Source organism: Somniosus microcephalus, chromosome 6 (genome assembly GCF_052327205.1).
Source record: "Somniosus microcephalus isolate GS21.2 chromosome 6, FLI_Smic_1.0, whole genome shotgun sequence".
Classification (NCBI taxonomy): Eukaryota; Metazoa; Chordata; class Chondrichthyes; order Squaliformes; family Somniosidae; genus Somniosus; species Somniosus microcephalus.
Window position 1 is genome coordinate 242,447,495 of NC_140992.1, and position 19,928 is coordinate 242,467,422.

Genomic DNA, 19,928 nt, shown 5'->3' on the forward strand with positions numbered 1-19,928 from the left:
TATCCCAATTTAAATTCCCCACTTGAAAGATTCGCTGCAATCTAAGTTTTGCTCATCTAATTATTTTTAACTTGCCTTTGCTTACTTTCTAATTCTCCAAGTTCTTCATCAAGATAGCATTGATTATACAGAAATAGCGCACTCTTTAGGGACTAGTTACCTTAAGATTAAATTTAAAGTTTATCAGATAATCAGGGCAAAAAATTAGATTTTAAGAAGGTAAAGGAATAAGGAAAATGCTAAAGGCAATTAACTCAGAAAGATATCAAAGTTGAAGAAAAATTATGTTGCCAGGAAAACTATGTACAGCCTGTTGCAATGCTGCAACTTCTATGTAAAAGGTATTGGGGAAAACATTTTCTCAACAACTTAGATTTATATATTGCCTAGAATGTAGAAAACTTTCAAAAGGACTTTATAGAGGGGAGCAAAATTGAATAGGTGCTGAGTTATGGTTAGAGAGTTATCAAAAGCTTAGTTGATAACATGGGCTTTAAGAAGGCTTTTAAAGTAGGGAGATGGAGCAGCTGAAGGAGAGAACTCTGGTAGTCGGGACAAGCTGGCTGAAGGCTCTGGGTGGAAGGGGGTTGCGCAAAAGGCCAGAGTTGGAAGAGCAAACAGTACAAGAGAGGAGGTTGCAGAGGTAGAGCGGGGACAAAGTCTCGTGGAGGGATTTGAAAATAAGGATTTTTAAGAAATGAATTCTCTGGATACGGGTGTCACTGGCAAGGGCAGCTCCCTTACTTGGCTTTCTAGGCCACGAGGGCAATTGAGAGTCAACCACGTTGGCCACATATAGGCCGAAGAGATAAGGTGGCAGGTTTCCTTCCCTAAAGGATTTTTAAGGCAATCTGACAGCGCCATGGTCACTTTTACTCGTTTCTATATGCTGAATTCAAATCTCAAACTGCCATGGTGGGATTCGAACTTGCAGACTGAATTATTCATTCAGGATTACTAGTCCAGTAACATCACCACGACGTTACCGTACCCATTCTGATTAGATGCTACGATGAGAGAGTTAATGTGCTAGAGGGATGAGTTTCGATGGGCCGGGTGCCTTTGCTAATTGCTGTCTTGTCCGTGCCAAATTCTTTGCATTTTTAAATGCCTTCTGCGGTTTTTTTTGTTGACAATAAACACTCCTGTGTTTTTTATTTTTAAATTGCTGAAATAAATTTACTGGGTACAGTAATTCATTTTTTTCCTGAGCAAGAAATTACTTTGAATTAACGAGAATAGACTGTACTATTTTTGTATTCCTATTTACCCACATTGGTGTCTTTAGCCGTTCTAGTTATTTTGATTTTACTAGGATGAATTTCAATTTGGCCTCTTGTTTTGCAAATATTTCCCACTGTAGATTTTTTGGACATCTGGGAAAACATAATGGCCCAGATTTAGCTGGAGCGGGACATCTCACGGCAAACCCCATTAGTTAGACTTAGAATTGCATGTTTAGGCTTTAAAAACTTGCCCACAAAGTTGCTGTGGAAGTACGAGCTGCTAATGGTGCAGCAAGGGCAACAGGGCATCTGGGACTTTGATGAACACTGGTACATGCAGTGTATCTCCTTAACCAATGAGATTAAAGGATTGAGAAATAAACAAAGGAAGGACTGAGAAAGAGCGTGAATTAGAGTGGATGAATTCAATGTCAAATCAGTTTCAGAAAGAGAGGGAAAGAAAGATTGGATTAAGCGAGAGAGAAGAGGCGGAAAGGAAAAGGATATTTTTTTTTTAATTGCTATTTTTAAAATCTCCTGTAACAAGTCACAACCTGAAGGAATTTCACTCCACACTTTTATAATTGTTTACTTTCTGGGCAAGAGAGGTTGATTGGCAGTCATTAACAATTATCGCAATGTTAAAAAGGTAATTATGCTGATAATTACTAGACTTCACTTTCTATAGTGAGCTTAATGTGCACATGCTGCAACTTCACAAAAATCATGAGGTTGAGCACAAGTTTTAGTTTTCGCGAAGCTAATGGTGGAGTAACGCAAATCAGCCAGTAACATGGTGATTCGCAACTCACTGGGTACCTTTTCCTCGCTACAAGTTGCTGGCCGATTTGCACATTCATAACAATGCGCATCGTTCAGACTCCGTTATTTTTTTTCAGTAAAACCTGGCCCGATGTCTCAGTTTCCTGTCTTGCACTCCCAGGATCACCTCGTGCTTAATATGTCCAGAAGAATGTTGTAGGGCCCTAGTTTTATGTACCCTGAACATTCTAATATTTGCAAAACCATAATACATTCCAAATAACTCCCTTGGGGATTATCTGAGCACCAATTTGGTTCTTATTTTTTGTAAAACAATTTTAGCTTATTCTTGTATTGCTCTTGTGCCGCTGTCTCATGCAGCCAGCAACAATATCAAGCTAAACACACTGGATTTTTAATATCAGCAGCCAAGAAATCCCTTTTAAAAAAAAACTGGGTCTTCCTGACGGCCACTGATAGTGACACCATGGCATTAGAACTTTGTGTGTGCACACTGACCAAAATATCACCGCAAATCTGCACATGCACAAAATATCATGTCTCACTTTGCAGCAGTTTACGGGTAGACTAGGTGCACTTTTCAAAGATAAATTTAGGAGAGTGGAGGACTTGGGTCATTCTCCCAAGACCTAGGCTGCAACATAAAGCAGCTTTCGAAAATGGCCAGTGGTTCAGAAATATTCCAGTGAATATAGTGAGCAGTGGAGAAGGATGTCTGGAGCTTTTAGGTTGAGGGCTGAAGTATTGTACCACAGTGCCCCAAATGTACTTAATTTAAAACTGCACAAGTGTTGGTTCCAATGAGCAGGTCTGCAATAGGGGAGATTTTATTTTAAGAGATAAATTTATGATTTTTTTTATTGTAGATAAAAATGTTCCTTGGAGAATATTGTTCCTGGAATTTACAGTTGAAGATTCAGTGTGAATGAAGCCTGTTTGCATGACAGCTGTTTTGTATTTTCAGTTGTTGCAAATTAAATTGCAGGCAAAGTTTATGTTTAGTGTATGCAAGATGCAGGTGTAGTGTCTTTTTCTTAAAATGGAGAAAAATTACAAGTGCAGTGCATCTACAACTTTGTGCACCCCACCCCATTATTACATGTTTACCATCTTACTCTTGTAACTGTTCCATTTCAACACGTAAACTCATTACTGTGAAATCAGAAAAAGGAACAGTACTCCTTTTATACTTGTGTGAACACAGCAGCAGTATATATACAGAAAGGGGGGTTGGCACTGCAACATCTTATGTGGTGACTATTACGACTACATTAACTTAAAATTGATTTGAATCTTTATCCCTTAAGTTTAAGTTGACATACCAATACATATATTGAACAGGGAGCTTAATATGTTTGGTTTACGTTCTCTGTTGTTGCAGAAGAAAGAAGCTAGGAGAAATTATTTATGTAAACTTAAACTATTTCCCTGTGCAGACATCATGTTTCTTCCATCAAAAGAATGCGTGTGTGTGTAAAAGTTTTTAAAGAAACATTATCACCTGTTGGAAATAAATGAGTTGTATCCCCTGCCCCAGTGAATGCATAAAGGGAATTCAAAAGTCTTCTCTAGGCATATAAATAGTAAACGTGTAGTAAGAGGAGAGGTGAGGTGGATTAGGGACCAAAAAGGAGACCTACGCATGGAGGCAGAGGCTGAGGTACTAAATGAGTACTTTGCATCTGTCTTTAGCGAGGAAGAAGATGCTGCCAAAGTCATAGTGAAAGAGGAGATACTGGATGAGATAAAAATTGATAGAGGAGGTACTAGAAAGGCTGTCTGTACTTAAAAGTAGATAAGTCACCAGGACTGGATGGGATGCATCCTAGGATGCTGAGGGAAGTTAAGGAGGAAATCGCAGAGGCACTGGCCATAATCTTCTAATTCTCCTTAGATACAGGGGTGGTGCCAGAGGATTGCAAATGTTACATCCTTGTTCAAAAAAGGGTGCAAGGATAAACCCAGCAACTACAAACCAGTTAGTTTAACCTCGGTAGTGGGGAGGCTTTTTGAAACGATAATCGGGGACAAAGTTAACAGTCACTTGGACAAGTGTGGATTAATTAAACTAAGCCAGCATGGATTTGTTAAAGGCAAATTGTGTTTAACTAACTTGATCGAGTTTTTTGATGAGGTAACAGACAGGGTTGATGAGGGCACTGTGGTTGGGAGTGGAACTAGCTGAAGTGCTGTTACAGAGAGCCGGCACAAGCTTGGCAGACCGAATGGCCTCCTTCTGTGCTGTAACCATTCTATGATTCTATAATCTGGCAGTGAAACTCCTCACCCCCAACTGAGTAAAAACTCTGGGATAGAAGCACAGTTTCAAAATTAAGGTAAAGGCCACAATTTTTTCAAAATAGTGAAGCTGTGACTGGGTGCAATTAGTACCGCTGGATGGATTTGTGTTTGGGATATTCGGCTAAATTAACTTGCTGTCCCAGTGGGGCGCTGTATTAGAAGGCCGTCTAGGTCAGAGAATTGGTGCTACATTGTTGTAGCCATATCTCTAACCCATACGCCTTCGAGTATAGCTCCCCCCACCCCTCAAGATCATCCCCGAAGGGGAGCAGGGGGGCAAGATCAGTGAATTTGCTGATTATATTGCTGAGAGAATCTCGAGTGAATTTTTTTATGTAATTTGCTGTGAAGTAACTTCATATCATGCAGTGGTACTTGACTGATGACCCCTGCAATATCAAAGGTAAACTAGTTGACACCCAGTTCATTTCTACAGATACGTAAGCAGTTGGCACATGGAATTTTCATGTGGCAGCAGTGGTCCAATGTGTGTGATCACCTTGAGAGCTGGAGGTGGAGCAATAAAACCGAAGAAACTACAGAAATTTGAAGCATGGTAATATTTTCTTAACAAGGAAGTAGAAAAGGATAAAATAGCAAGCTAGCCCCAATTCCCCTTTTCACCTACCCCTGGCTCAGTTGGTGTGAAATTTCTGCACTCCTGATCAAAAATATATCATGTCAGAATTTTTGAATTGTTAAAATTTTGGCTGATACTTGCCTGTCAGTTGAAATTCAGTGCTCTAATTTGCACTTTGTTTATTTACTGCAGACTGTCGATGATGATGCGATGGATGTTTGAATGAGGTGACAGCCGTGGGAAGGAGGAACGATGCCCAAGAGCGGGTGTTCTAAAACACCACAATCGGAAGATTACCCACTCAACATCGATATGGTGGAGAAACAATCGGGGAAGAAGGTAAGATTGTAGAATCACCAAGAATGTGAAAGAGTTGTTTTAACTCTTTGGTTTTCCTTAACATTTGGTGGAGTAAGGCCCGAGTTCCTATTATCTAATACTATGGCAATTAGATATGATTATGATCCTGAGAAGGTGGATGCGAACAAAGAACCTAATGAGCAGAAAAGGAATTTAATGATCTTGTACCTGTTGAGAAGTGGGATTGATGGTTATAATGATAACATCGCTATTTTTGCCTAGGGAGGTACAGGAAGGAACTTCACGTTCTTTAAAGTAGGGATCATCACATGGTGTGGCAGCAGGGAAGCCCAAAGTAGAATAAATATACAGTACATGGGTTCTGCATGGAGCAGGCTTAATGGGCTAAATGTGCTTTTCTTGCACTGAACTTTAAAATTCATCTTGAAAATATTGTTTCTAAGTAGAATGGTTACAGCTCTCTGCGAGAGCACTTCAGCTAGTTCCACTCCCCCGCCCTTTCCCCGTAGCCCAGCAATTTTTTTTCTTCAGGTGCTTATCAACTCCCTTTTGAAAGCTGTGATTGAGTCTGCCTCCACCACCCTTTCAGGCAGTGCATTCCAGATCCTAACCATTCGCTGAGTAAAAAAGCTTTCTCTCATGTCGCCTTTGGTTATTCTGCCAATCACCTTAAATCTGTGTCCTCTGGTTCTTGACCCTTCTGCCAATGGGAACAGTTTCTCTCTATCTCCTCTGTCTAGACCCCTCTAGATTTTGAACACCTCAATCAAATCTCCTCTCAATCTTCTCTGCTCTAAGGAGAACAACCCCAGAATTGGACACAATACTCCAGTTGAGGCCAAGCCAGTGTTTTATAAAGGTTCATCATAACTTCCTGGCTTTTGTACTCTATGCCTTCTATTTATAAAGCCCAGGATCCCGTCTGCTTTTTTAACTGCTTTCTCAACCTGCCCTGCCACCTTCAATGATTTGTGCACATATACCCCCAGGTCTCTCTGTTCATGCACCCCCTTTAGGATTGTACCCTTTAGTTTATATTGCCTCTCCTCATTCTTCTTACCAAATGTATCTCTCTGCACTTTTTTGCATTAAATTTAATCTGCCAGGTGTCCGCCCATTCCACCAGCCTATCTGTCTTCTTGAAGTCTATCACTACCCTCCTCACTGTTCACTATACTTCCAAGTTTTGTCTCATCTGCAAATTTTGAAATTGTGCCCTGTATTCCGAAGTCCAAGTCATCAATATGTATCAAGAAAAGCAGTGGTCCTAGTACCGATCCCTGGGGAACACCACTGTATACCTTCCTCCAGTCCAGAAAACAACCATTTACCACTATTCTCTGTTTCCTGTCACCGTAGCCAATTTCGTATCCATGCTGCCACTTTCCCTTTCATTCCATGGGCTTCAACTTTGCTGGCGAGCCTATTATGTGGCACTTTGTCAAACGTCTTTTGGAAATCCATGTACACCACGTCAACCGCATTGCCCTCATCAACCCCCTCTGTTGCCTCATTTAAAAACTTAATCAAGTTAGTTAAACACGATTTGCCTTTAACAAATCTGTGCTGGCTTTTCTTAATTAATCCACACTTGTCCAAGTGACCTGAAAGATTGTATGCAACAAATCATGGATGAGCAGGTAAAAAATGTACCAATTGACAAGTAAGAAGTAGGAACAAAAATCAATCATTATATTTTTTTAAGAAATAATTATGAATTAAGAAAGGACATCAAGCAAAAGCTATCAATAAGTGAAAAGGTGAAACAATGAAATTGCTTAAAACATTTTTGATCCTTTTTGGCTGTCATCTCAATGTCAACAGTTGAGAAATCTCACACTTGAATTCCTTTCCTGAACCCCCTCGCTCTTGCTGTCCTGGAGGATGGGAGGACAGCAAAGGGCATTGGAGTAATCCAGTCTAAAAGTAATAAGGGTTTCAGGGGTAGAGGAGATGAGGTAGGGGTGAAGGTGGGCAATGTTCCACAGGTGGAAATGAGAAAACTTGATAATTGAAACAATGTGGGGTTTGAAGCTCAGCCCTGGGTGGAACAGGGTGCCAAAGTTTTGCATGGTCTGCTTCAGCCAGAGGAGCCAAGGAAAAGGATGCATATGGTGGGAAAGGAGCGGAGTTCAAGGTTGAGAGTGGGGGAGAGAGATTGGGCGGGGGGGGGGGGGGAGCGGTGGTAAAGCAGTGACTTCAGTCTTCCCAGTGTTCAGTTAAAGAAAATTGTGACTTGTCCAAGACTTTCATTTGGGCAGACATACAGGTTGTGCATTCAAGTGATCTGGTTGTCATTGATATACATATGGAAGTTGACCGTGTCTGCTTTTGTTGAGGGGCAGCTGTGGTAGGGCATTGTATAGTGTCTGCTGCTAGACTTGCCTTTGTACGTTTAGGTTTTTACATTTTTTGCATGCCAAGCTGCTGAAAGTGCGAGCTGATAACGGCGCAGTGAGTGAAGCAGAGCCTCTGGGACCTGAGTGCACAGGGCAACCAACTGTATCTCCTTAACCAATCAGATTGAAGGATTGAGAAATAAGCAGCGCAAGGACTAAGAAGGAAGTGTAAATTAGAGTAGGTGAATTCAATGGCAAATCCGGTACAGAAAGAGAAATAAAGAGAGGGAATGAAAGATTGGATTAACAGAGAAAAAAAGAGACAGAAAAGTAAAATCGCCAACAATTAATACCTGTAGGAATGAGACCCCACACTTGTAATAGTTAATTTTCAGTGCCAGTGATGTTGTTTGGCAGTATTTAACACTTAGCATGTTGTTAAAAGAAAAAAAGACTTGCATTTATATAGCATCTTTCACGACCACCGGACGTCCCAAAGCGCTTTACAGCCAGTGAAGTACTTTATGAAGTGTAGTCACTGTTGTAATGTAGGAAACGTGGTAGCCAATTTACGCAGAGCAAACTCCCACAAACAGCAATGTAGTAAAGACCAGATAATCTGTGTGTGTTGTTGATTGAGGGATAAATATTGGCCAGGACACCGGGGATAACGCCCCTGCTCTTCTTCAAAATAATGCCATGGGACCTTTAAAGTCCACCTGAGAGAGTAGATGGGGCCTCAGTTTAACGTCTCATCCGAAAGACAGCACCTTCAACCGTGCAGCACTCCCTCAGTACTGCACTGGAATGTCAGCCTAGATTCTTGTGCTCAAGTCTCTCCTGGAGTGGGACTTAATCCACAACCTTCTGCCTCGGAGGCGAGAGTGCTACCACCGAGCCACTGGCTGACACTGTAGAGTACTTACACTTGAAATAACAAGACTTAATTTGGTGAGTTTAGTTCGTATCTACTGCGCAAATACAGCAACTTTGTGCCATTCAATGGAGAGACAGACAGCGAGATGTTGTTTTTGCGAAGCTAATGGCGGTGTGGCGCAGCTCTGACAGCAACTTTTGGATATTTGTGTTTAACTGCGCATCTGCCCCTCGCCTGGAGCTACGTATAAATCACAGCAAGCACCATTAGCCTCACTGTTATTTTGACAGCAAATTCTGGCCCAATGTGTTCTCATTGTGAAATTAAATCTAAATGTCAACCCTTCCGAATGAGCGTGCTCAAGTAACGCCAGCTGGCACTATCGTTGCCTCATTGTGAAGAAAGTGATTTTGTAGCAGTTTTTAAAAAATAAAAAATTAAAATAAAATAAAAAATTGGTGACAATTGCAATGATTCCATTGTGTTTTGTCTGTGACTGTTGTGTGAAGTTGTCCCATGTGCCTGCTGATCCTTGGGTACAAGAATACTTTGGAACAGGAGATTTCTCTGCTCAGCTGGGATCAGAAAATGTTTTTGGAAAAGGTCCAGTTCACCAAACAATCTGTAAGGGTTCGACAAAAGAATTCAAATTTCAAGTGTTAAAATAGAACCAGTTAACAGGTACTACCTTACAGCAGAATACGAAAGCACTTTTCTTAATTTAAAACAGTAGCTTAGAAATAAAGCTTTAAAGTATAGCATCCCAAATATGCCATACTTTAACCGGCCTGACTTTATCACAGAGATCTGCAATAAAGCATAGAAACATAGAAGATAGGAGCAGGAGTAGGCCATTCAGCCCCTCGAGCCTGCTCCGCCATTCAATGAGATCATGGCTGATCATCCAAATTCAGTACCCTGTCCCTGCTTTCTCCCCATAACCCTTGATCCCTTTAGCCTCAAGAAATATATCCAACTCCTTCTTGAATATATTTAATGAACTGGCCTCCACTGCCTTCTGTGGTAGAGAATTCCACAGGTTCACCACTTTCTGCGTGAAGAAATTCCTCCTAATTTCTGTCCTAAATGGCCTACCCTTTATCCTTAGACTGTGTCCCCTGGTTCTGGACTCCCCGACCATCGGGAACATCCTTCCAGCATCTAGTCTGTCCAGTCCTGTTAGAATTTTATAAGTTTCAATGAGCTCACCTCTCATTCTTCTGAACTCCAACGAGTACAAGTCCAATCGACCCAATCTCTCCTCATACGTCATTCCTGCCATCCCAGGTATCAGCCTGGTGAATCTTTGCTGAACTCCTTCCATGGCAAGAACATCCTTCCTCAGATAAGGCGACCAAAACTGTACACAATACTCAAGATGTGGTCTCACCAAGGCCCTGTACAACTGCAGCAAGACATCCTTGTTCCTATACTCAAACTCTCTCGCTACGAAGGCCAACATACCATTTGCCGCCTTAACCGCCTGCTGCACCTTGCATGCTTACCTTCAGCGACTGGTGCACAAGGACACCCAGGTCTCGTTGCACTTCCCCGTCTCCCAATCTATTGCCATTTAGATAATCTGCCTTCCTGTTTTTGCCACCAAAGTGGATAACCTCGCATTTATCCACGTTATATTGCATCTGCCATGTTTCTGCCCAATCACCCAACATGTCCAAATCATCCTGGAGTTTCTCGACATCCTCCTCACCGCACACACGCCCACCCAGCTTTGTGTCGTCTGCAAATTTGGAGATATTACATCTAGTTCCCTTGTCCAGATCATTTATGTATATATATTGTGAATAGCTGGGGTCCAAGGACCGATCCCTGCGGTACCCCACTAGTCACTGCCTGTCATTCAGAAAAAGACCCGTTTATTCCAACTCTTTGCTTTCTGTTTGCCAACCAGTTCTCTATCCAAGTCAATACCTTGCCCCCAATCCCATGTGCCTTAACTTTACACGCTAATCTCTTATGCGGGACCTTATCGAAGGCCTTCTGAAAGTCCAGATACACCATATCCACTGGTTCTCCCTTATCTATTTTACCAGTTACATCCTCAAAAAATTCCAGTAGATTAGTCAAGCACGATTTACCTTTTGTGAATCGATGTTGACTTTGTCCAATGCTGTCACTGTTTTCCAAGTGCTCTGCTATTACATCTTTTATAATGGACTCTAGCATTTCCCCCACTACCGATGTCAGGCCTGTAATTCCCTGTTTTCTCTCTACAACCTTTCTTGAATAATGGGGTAACATTAGCTACCCTCCAATCCATGGGTACTGTTCCAGATTCCATCGATTGTTGGAAGATGATCAGCAATGCATCTACTATTTCTAGGGCCACTTCCTTAAGTACCCTAGGATGTAGATTATCAAGCCCTGGGGATTTATCGGCCTTCAGTCCCATCAATTTCCCTAACACCATTACCCTACAAATACTTATTTCTTTCAGTTCCACCCTTTCATCAGACCCTATGTTACCCGGCATCGCTGGGAGGTTATTTGTGTCTTCCTTTGTGAAGACAGAACCAAAATATGTATTTAGTTGGTTTGCCATTTCTTTGTTCCCCATTATAAATTCCCCTGATCCTGACTGCAAGGGACCTACGCTTGACTTCACCAATCTTTTTCTCTTCACATATCTATAGAAGCTTTTACAGTCAGTTTTTATGTTCCCTGCAAGCTTACTCTCATATTCTATTTTCCCCTTCTTAATTAATCCCTTTGTCCTCCTTTGTTGAATCCTAAACTGCTCCCAATCCTCAGGATTATTGCTTTTTCTGGCCAATTTATATGTCCTCTCCTTGGATCTTATGCTATCCCTAATTTCCCTTGTTAGCCACGGTTGAGTCACCTTTTTTGTTTTATTTTTATGCCAAACTGGGATGAACAAATTCTGTAGTTCATCCATGCGGTCTTTGAATGTTTGCCATTGCCTATCCACCGTCAACCCTTTGAGTGACATTCCCCAATCAGTCCTACCCAACTCGCGCCTCAGACCATCGTAGTTTCCTTTATTTAAATTTAGGACCCTAGTCTCTGAGTCAACTACTTCATTCTCCATCTTAATGAAGAATTCTATCATATATTATGATTGCTCCGACCCAAGGGACCTCGTACAACAAGATTGCTAATTAATCCTTTCTCGTTACATAATACCCAGTCTAAGATGGCCTGATCTCTGGTTGGTTCCTCAACATATTGGTCCAGGAAAGCATCCCGTAAACACTCCAGGAATTCCTCCTCCACAGTATTGTTAATAATTTGGTTAGCCCAATCTATATGTAGATTAAAGTTACCCATGATGACTGCTGTGCCCTTATCGCACGCTTCTTTAATTTCCCTTTTAATGCCATCCCCAACCTCCGCATTACTGTTTGGAGGTCTATATACCACTCCCACTAATGTTTTCTGCCCCTTGGTATTTCTCAATTCTACCCATACAGATTCCACATCATCAGAGCTAATATCCTTCTTTACAATTGTGTTAATCCCTTCTTTAACCAGGAACTACATAGATGATGGTAGAAAGACAGAATATCAGCCCTTCAGAGAATCGTGACCGCGTCGGAAGTTGATTTGAAAATCTTAAGTTTAAAAAAGACTTGCCAAGAAAGTGGTAAAGAACTCATTTTGAAAGCTGATCGTAATTTGTTTGCACATACGGTTATCATTAGCACAAAGCAGAAGCTTCTAAATCAGAGCTGTGTTGGCAAATGCATTGAATTCTCTATCATGGGCTTTCGCTACATCAAATGCATCGCCAAGAGAAACACACCTGCCCTTAGAAAGAAGGAACTTGCAATTATATAGCACCGTCTCAAGCCTTTATGATGTCTCAAAGTGCTTGGCCAGGACATGAGGTGAATTCCATGTTCTTCAGATAGTGCCACTCGCGTCCATCTGAACAGACAGACAGGGCCTCGGTTTATTTTCAAAAGATGGCACCTTCAGCAATGCAGCTCTCCCACAATGCTGCACGGACATTTAGCTTTATATTATGTGTTCAAGTCCTGGAGCAAGTGACTTGTAAAGGAATGCTTGTCCTACAGAGCCATCATCCTGTATGAATTGAGCCATGTACAGACGTTGAAAGCAATCTGCAAAGCCTTTGCTGTTCTATTTGTCAATGGTTTATCTGCTCTGATTGAAGGATCAATTAATTAAAAAATCTATGTTGTACTTGATGTACCTATCAAGCGCAGATATTAATTGGGATGAAAAGGAATTTTTCAATTTAAGATCCTAGCCCCATCATCACAAAATTTACATTGGAGTTAGTACCTAACGAGCTTTAACAACAAGGGAAGTCTCATTAAATCCCTGGCTGGAGAATAGAATCACCTTGAACACAAACATGAGCTCCATGTAAAGGTTTTGTTACCTGTTGCAAGAAAACTGCACTGTGAAAGTGAGATGCTACAATGCGCATAAGAGGATGTAGCTACTTGAAATCTCTTTCAAATGACTCGTATCTGTCTGGCTCGGAAGCGGTAGTAATTGTGCTTGAAGATATAGGTGTTATCCTACAGTGCCTGGCTTTAGTGTAGAGAGTTTCAAATATATCAGAAAAGTGGGATGATGACTCAAAAAATATATCGACATCAGAAAGCTTGTCAACAAAGGAGGGTAGAAGTTGCGCATTTATTATTGGCGCAATGCATTCACTAGTTGTGATGCAGTGCGTACCTTTGCTGGTTGTGGAATGAGTACTGCATTGCAGATCATTAAACCGACGAGATATGCCAAGAGACTATCCAGCAGTTGGATTTATTTCATCAGGTATATGAGAACCATCTATAGGTCCAAGGGGGAATGCAACATATGGACTTTGTGCCAAGAAGGATAATTCAGTCACCTTCCCCGCCCCCCCCCCCCCCCCCTCCTTCGGGTGGTAATTTAATGCTGGCAGATGCTTGCAAAAGTAGGGCGAGGTGAGGCCAAGTAGGGATTTGAAGGTGGCAGCGAAGATATTAAATTCAGTGTGTTTGTTTTTTAAATTTATTCATTCACGGTATGTGGCCATCGCTGGCAAGGCCAGCATTTGTTGCCCATCACTAATTGTCCTCGAAGGTGGCGGTGAGCCGCTGCCTTGAACTGCTGCAGTCCGTGTGTTGAAGGTACTCCCACAGTGCTTAAGGGAGGGAGTTCCAGGGTTTTGACTCCGTGACAATGAAGGAACAGTGATATATTTCCAAGTAAGGATGGTGTGTGACTTGGAGGGGAACTTGGAGGTGGTGGTGTTCCCATGTGCCTGCTGCCCTTGTCCTTCTAGGTGGTAGAGGTCGCAGGTTTTGGAGGTGCTGTCGAAGAAGCCTTTGGCGAGTTTCTGCAGTGCATCTTCTAGATGGTACACACTGCAGCCATGTTACGCTGGTGGTGGAGGGAGTGAATAATTAAAAATGGTGTATGGGTTGCCAATCAAGCGGGCTGCTTTGTCCTGGATGGTGTCGAGCTTCTTGAGTGTTGTTGGAGCTGCACTCATCCAGGCAAGTGGAGAGTATTCCATCACACTCCCTACTTGTGCCTTGTAGGTGGTGGAAAGGCTTTGGGGAGTCAGGAGGTGAGACACTTGCCACAGAATACCCAGCCTCTGACCTGCTCTTGTAGCCACAGTAGTTATATGGCTGGTCCGGTTAAGTTTCTGGTTAATGGTGACACCCAGGATGTTGATGGTGGGGTATTAGCTGATGGTAATGCCGTTGAATGTCGAGGGGTGGTGGTTAGACTCTCTTATTGGAGATAGTCATTGCCCGGCACTTGTGTGGCGCGAATGTTACTTGCCACTTATCAACCCAAGCCTGGATGCTGTCCAGGTCTTAATGCATGCGGGCATGGACAGCTTCATTATCTGAGTAATTGCGAATGGAACTAAACACGACAATCATCAGTGACCATTCCCACTTCTGACCTTATGACGGAGGGAAGGTCAATGATGAAGCAGGTATAGATGGTTGGGACTAGGACATTATCCTGAGGAACTCCTGCAGTGGTGTCCTGGGGCTGTGATGATTGACCTCCAACAACCACAACCTTTGTGCTAGGTATGACTCCAGCCAGTGGAGAGTTTTCCCCTTGATCCCCATTGACTTCAATTTTACTAGGGCTCCTTGGCACCACACTGTCAAATGCTGCCTTGATGTCGAGGGCAGTCACTCTCTCCTTACCTCTGGTGTCCAACTCTTTTGTCCATGTTTGAACCAAGGCTGTAATGAGCTGAGTGGTCCTGGCGCAACCCAAACTGAGCATCGGGGAACAGGTTATTGGTGAGTTAGTGCCACTTGATTGCAGTATCAACTTCCATCACTTGTCGATTGAAAGTAGTATGATGGGGCGGTAATTGGTTGGATTGTATTTGGCCTGCCCTTTGTGGACATGACATACCCGGGGAATTTTTCACTTTGTCGGGTAGATGCCAGTGGTGTAGCTGTATTGGAGCAGCTTGGCTAGAGTGCTGGCTAGTTCTGGAGCACATTACAGTCAGGGCCCATAACCTTTGCTGTATCCAGTGTGCTCAGCCGTTTCTTGATATCACGTGGAGTGAATCGAATTGGCTGAAGACTGCCATCTGTGCTGGTGGGGACCTCGGGAGGAAGCCGAGATGGATCATCCACTTGGCACTGGTTGAAGATCGTTGCGAATACTTCAGCCTTGTCTTTTGCACTCATGTGCTGGGCTCCGCCATCGATGAGGATGTTCATGGAGCCTCCTACTCACGTTAGTTTAGTTGTCCACCACCATTTATGACTGGATGTGGCAGGACTGCAGAGCTTTGATCTGATCTGTTGGTTGTGGGATCGCTTCGCTCTGTTTATAGCATACTGCTTCCACTGTTTACCATTTAGTAGTCCAGTATTGTAGCTTCACCAGGTTGGCACCTCATTTTTAGGTATGCCTGGTGCTGCTCCTGGCATGCTCTTCTACACTCCTCATTGAACCAGTGGTGGTCCCCTGGCGTGATGGTAATGCTAGAGTGAGGGATATGCCGGGCCATGAGGTTACAGATTGTAGTGGAATACAATTCTGCTGCTGCTGATGGCCCACAGCGCCTCCGAATCTATCTGATTTAGCACGGTGGTAGCGTCACACAGCACGATGGAGGGTTTCCCCAGTGTGAAGACGGGATTCATCTCCACTATGTGTTTGGTGGTGGTGGCGGGGGTAAGAAGATAATATAGATGAACGAGGACATAAGTGATGGGCCTGTAGGACAGGATATGACGGCCGAGTTTTCAATCAGTGGAAGTTTATGTCGGGAAAAGGAATTGGAGGCTTATTTAGAGAACATTGGAGAAATTGTGTTGAATTGTCAGAAATGTGGGTATGGTAGTGGGGATGGAGGGGGTGATGCTGAAGAGGTGGAAGTAAGGACTCTTGGTAAATGTCAGATGGGAATTGAAACTAACTCTGTCTCGAACAGGATGCCAAGGAAACCAAAAAACAATGGCTTCAGTCTAACAGTTGTAGGAAACTTAACCCACCCACCACTCGATGCCAGTTAGGCAGTCTAATGGCACGCAGTTGATTGTGGGATTACGAGAAGTGGTAGAGATAGAGCTCTGTGTCCTTAGCATATGTATAGGAGCTGGTCCCATGTCTGCAGGTAAGGGACAGCATTTAGATGAGCAGGAGGCCAAGGTTAGATCCTTCAGCATCTCTGCAGGTGACTGCACGGAACAGGAAGAAACCCATTGCTGAAGATGAAAAATATGCAAGATGCATAGTTGTGAATGCTTTGCTACTGGTTTGGAGTATACTGAAGTGTGCAGGTTGAAACCTGACAACAAACCGGCAATTAAGGATGACTGGTGAGTTTGCAGATGCTGATGATATGCAGGATGATGGCAATTGCGAGTGACTAGCTCTTTTGTAACACTGAGTAACCTCAAAAAGTTCCGTTTTGTTTCTCTGGGCAGTATTTTGCGACCCCCTACGGGTGCGTACGAGGTGTGTACGCACCTATAGGGGCTGCGCAAGTGCCCGGTTTAGGCATGTGAAGCGCATGCGCTGAAACCCGGCACTTGCGATCTTGACAGGTCCTCTGCACGCCCAAGAAAAGTGCCTCTGCGGGTGGAGAGTTGCCCAACTTCCGCCCGCTGAAAGCCTGTCGAATTCTTAGCCTGGTAAAAGCCGGCGTAAGGCCTGCTTTTACCAGCAGAGTTTAAAAAAAAAAAAAAAAAATAGAAAAATAAAACTTTATCCCTCATTTATAAATTAAAAATATTCTTCAAAAAGGTAAGTTTATTTTTAGCCCTGTAAAAACATTAAATTTTTTCCCCCCAAAATTAAATTTGTTTAAAATATTTAATTAAATGACATTTTAAATATGTAATTAAAAAAAATTATTTCACGTGTTGGTGTATTTTTTAAGTGATCCCCATTCATACTTTTGACAGTTCCGTACGTACGGACCTGTCAGAAGTATGAATGGGGATTCTCTTCCATTGGTTGGTCCACGTGATCCCAGGAGCGCCTACGAACCGCAGACGCCCCGGGATACGTGGGGCTCTGCCCACACGGACCTGGAGAGGCCCAGGAGCGCAAGCCGCCATTCCACCCGGGCCACTAGAAATTTTGCAGGTCGGAGGCTTCCGATCGCAAATGTTGGCCCAAAATGTTTACAAGTGCTACTTCTGCATGCTTTGATTATAATATATTTAAGAGCTCAATAATGGACTGAGTTTAGTGAATTATATAACTAGTAATTGGAACTAAGCACAGGGCGTCACATTTCTTGTTTTATTTGTTAATATTTTGTTAATTTTCTGTTTCACTGCTTATGCAGTTAATGTGGTTGGAAGATCATGCCAAGTGCACTGTGTACAACAAAGGCAATTTAAATTAAGTTAGGATTTAAAAAAATCTAGCATTGGATATTTATATAAAAAATGTAAACCAGATTTTTTAATATATTTATTCATTAACTGGATGTGAGCATCACGGCAAGGCCAGCATTTATTGCCCATCCCTAATTTGCCCTAGAAGGTAGTGGTGAGGCGCCTTGAACTGCTGCAGTCTTGTGGGGAAGGTACTCCCACAGTGCTGTTAGGTAGCGAGTTTCAGGATTTTGACCCGGTGACAATGAAGGAACAGTGATATATTTCCAAGTCAGGATGGTGTGTAACTTGGAAGTGGTGGTGTTCCCATGCGCCTGCTGCCTTTGTCCTTCTAGATGGTAGAGGTCGTGGGTATGGGAGGTGCTGTCGAAGAAGCCTTGGCGAGTTGGTGCAGTGTTTCTTGTAGATGCTTGGCTTCTCAAAAATGGGTATGAAAATTTACGCCTCGTGTGGTATTGATCGGTCATTTTCAAAGCTAGGAATTGAGGACAAACGTGTAAAGAGTGAGTATACTTGCAAGGCAAGGGACACAAATTGTGACCCACTTTTTAGTGGTACTTCATAACTCATGCTTATAATTTTGTTGCTCTAGAGCTATTTGAATAGCTTATTCTTGGGATATAAATCAAATCCACTCAACTCAAGAGTATTGATATACCCTTCATCATCTATTGTACTAATCTGGAAGGGAGCAATTGAAGGGATGTTCAATTCAGTCCTTCTGTGCACCATTTGTTCTAGTTTGAGCTTAGTCATCCAGCAGCCATACTGGTAGATTTTATTTGTGCTGGTTTCTTAAGGAATGGAGATTAACAAAAAGCACACCAAGGAAGTAACGTCTGTTTACTCAGAAGCTAATTGGCTAAAGGCACTGTATCTGAATGCACAAAGCATTCGTAATACGGTAGACAAATTAACAGCACAAATACATGTAAACGGATACGATATAATTGCGATTACAGAGACATGGCTGCAGGGTGACCAAGACTGGGAGCTGAATATCCAAGGATATTCGATATTTATGAAGGACAGGGGAAAGGGAAAAGGAGGTGGGGTGGTGTTGTTAGTAAAGAATGAAATCGGAGCAATAGTGAGAAAGGATATTGGCTCAGAAAATCAAGATGTAGAATCAGTCTGGGTGGAGCTAAGAAGCACCAAGGGGCAGAAAACATTGGTGGGAGTTGTATATAGGCCTCCAAACAGTAGTGGTAATGTAGGGGACAACATCAAACCGGAAATTAGATGCATGTAACAAGGGTCCTACCTTAATCATGGGTGCCTTTAATCTACATATAGACTGGCCAAACCAAATTAGCAGTAATACTGTGGAGGATGAATTACTGGAGTGTGTGTACAAGATGGTTTTTTAGACCAGTACGTTGAGGAGCCATCTAGGGAACAGGCTATCCTAAATTGGGTATTGTGCAATGAGAAGTGGTTAATTACTAATCTTGTTGTGCGGGGTCCTTTAGGGAAGACCATAACATGATAGAATTCTTCATTAAGATGGAAAGTGGAGTAGTCCAATCCAAAACACGGGTCCTAAATCTAAACAAAGGAAACTACAAAGGTATGAGGAGGGAGTTGGCTATGATAGATTGGGGAGCTTCATTAAAAGGCAGGACGGTGGATAGGCAATGGCTAACATTTAAGGAACGAATGCATGAATTGCAACAGTTAGACATTCCTTTCTGGCGCAAAAACACAAAAGGAAAAGCGGCCCAACCATGGCTAACAAAAAAAATTAAGGATAGTATTAGATCTAAAGAGTAGTCATATAAAGTTGCCAGAAAAAGTAGCAAGCCTGAGGATTGGGTGCAGTTTAGAATTCAACAAAAAAGGACCAAGAGATTGATTAAGAGGGGAAAAATAGAGTATGAGAGTAAACTTGCAAGGAACATAAAAGCAGACTGTTGAAGCTTCTACAAATATGTAAAAAGAAAAAGAGTAGTGAAGACAAATGTAGGTCCCTTACAGTCAGAAATGGGAGAATTTATAATGGGGAACAAGGAAATGGCAGAGCAATTAAACAAAGAGTTTGGTTCTGTCTTCATGGTAGAGGGCACAAATAACTTCCCAGAAATGCTAAGAAACCAAGGGTCTCGTGAGGAGGAGGAATTAAAGGAAATTAGTATTAGTAAAAAAATTAGTGCTGGAGAAATTAATGGGACTGAAAGCTGATAAATCCCCAGGGCCTGATAATTTGCATCCCAGAGTACTAAAAATAGTGAATGCATTGGTTGTCATCATCCAAAATTCTATAGATTATGGAACAGTTCCTGCAGATTGGAGGGTGGCAAATGTAACCCCACTATTTAAAAAAGGAGGGAGAGAAAACAGGGAACTACAGACCGGTTAGCCTAACTTCAGTAGTAGGGAAAATGCTAGAGTCTATTATAAAGGATGTGATAACAGGATACTTAGAAAATATCAATGGGATTAGACAAAGTCAACATGGATTTATGGAAGGGAAATTGTGTTCGACAAACCTACTAGAGTTTTTTGATGATGTAACTGGTAGAATAGATAAGAGAGAACCAGTGGATGTGTTGTATTTGGATTTTCAGAAGGCCTTTGATAAAGTCCCACATAAGAGTGCAAAATTAAAGCACATGGGATTGGGGGTGGTATACTGGCATGGATTGAAAATTGGCTAAC

The 19,928-nt window shown here is 42.3% G+C and overlaps 1 protein-coding gene across 1 annotated transcript in view; it reads left to right on the forward strand.

Moving 5' to 3' along the window:
* LOC147116585 (ankyrin repeat domain-containing protein 11-like) overlaps positions 1 to 19,928 on the forward strand; it is a 194,983-nt gene that overhangs the window by 127,297 nt on the left and 47,758 nt on the right. The window contains exon 3 of the mRNA XM_085991651.1: positions 5,083 to 5,229. Coding sequence (XP_085847777.1) covers positions 5,143 to 5,229 — 87 coding nt within the window. The 5' untranslated portion in view covers positions 5,083 to 5,142. The remainder of the gene's footprint in view (positions 1 to 5,082; positions 5,230 to 19,928) is intronic.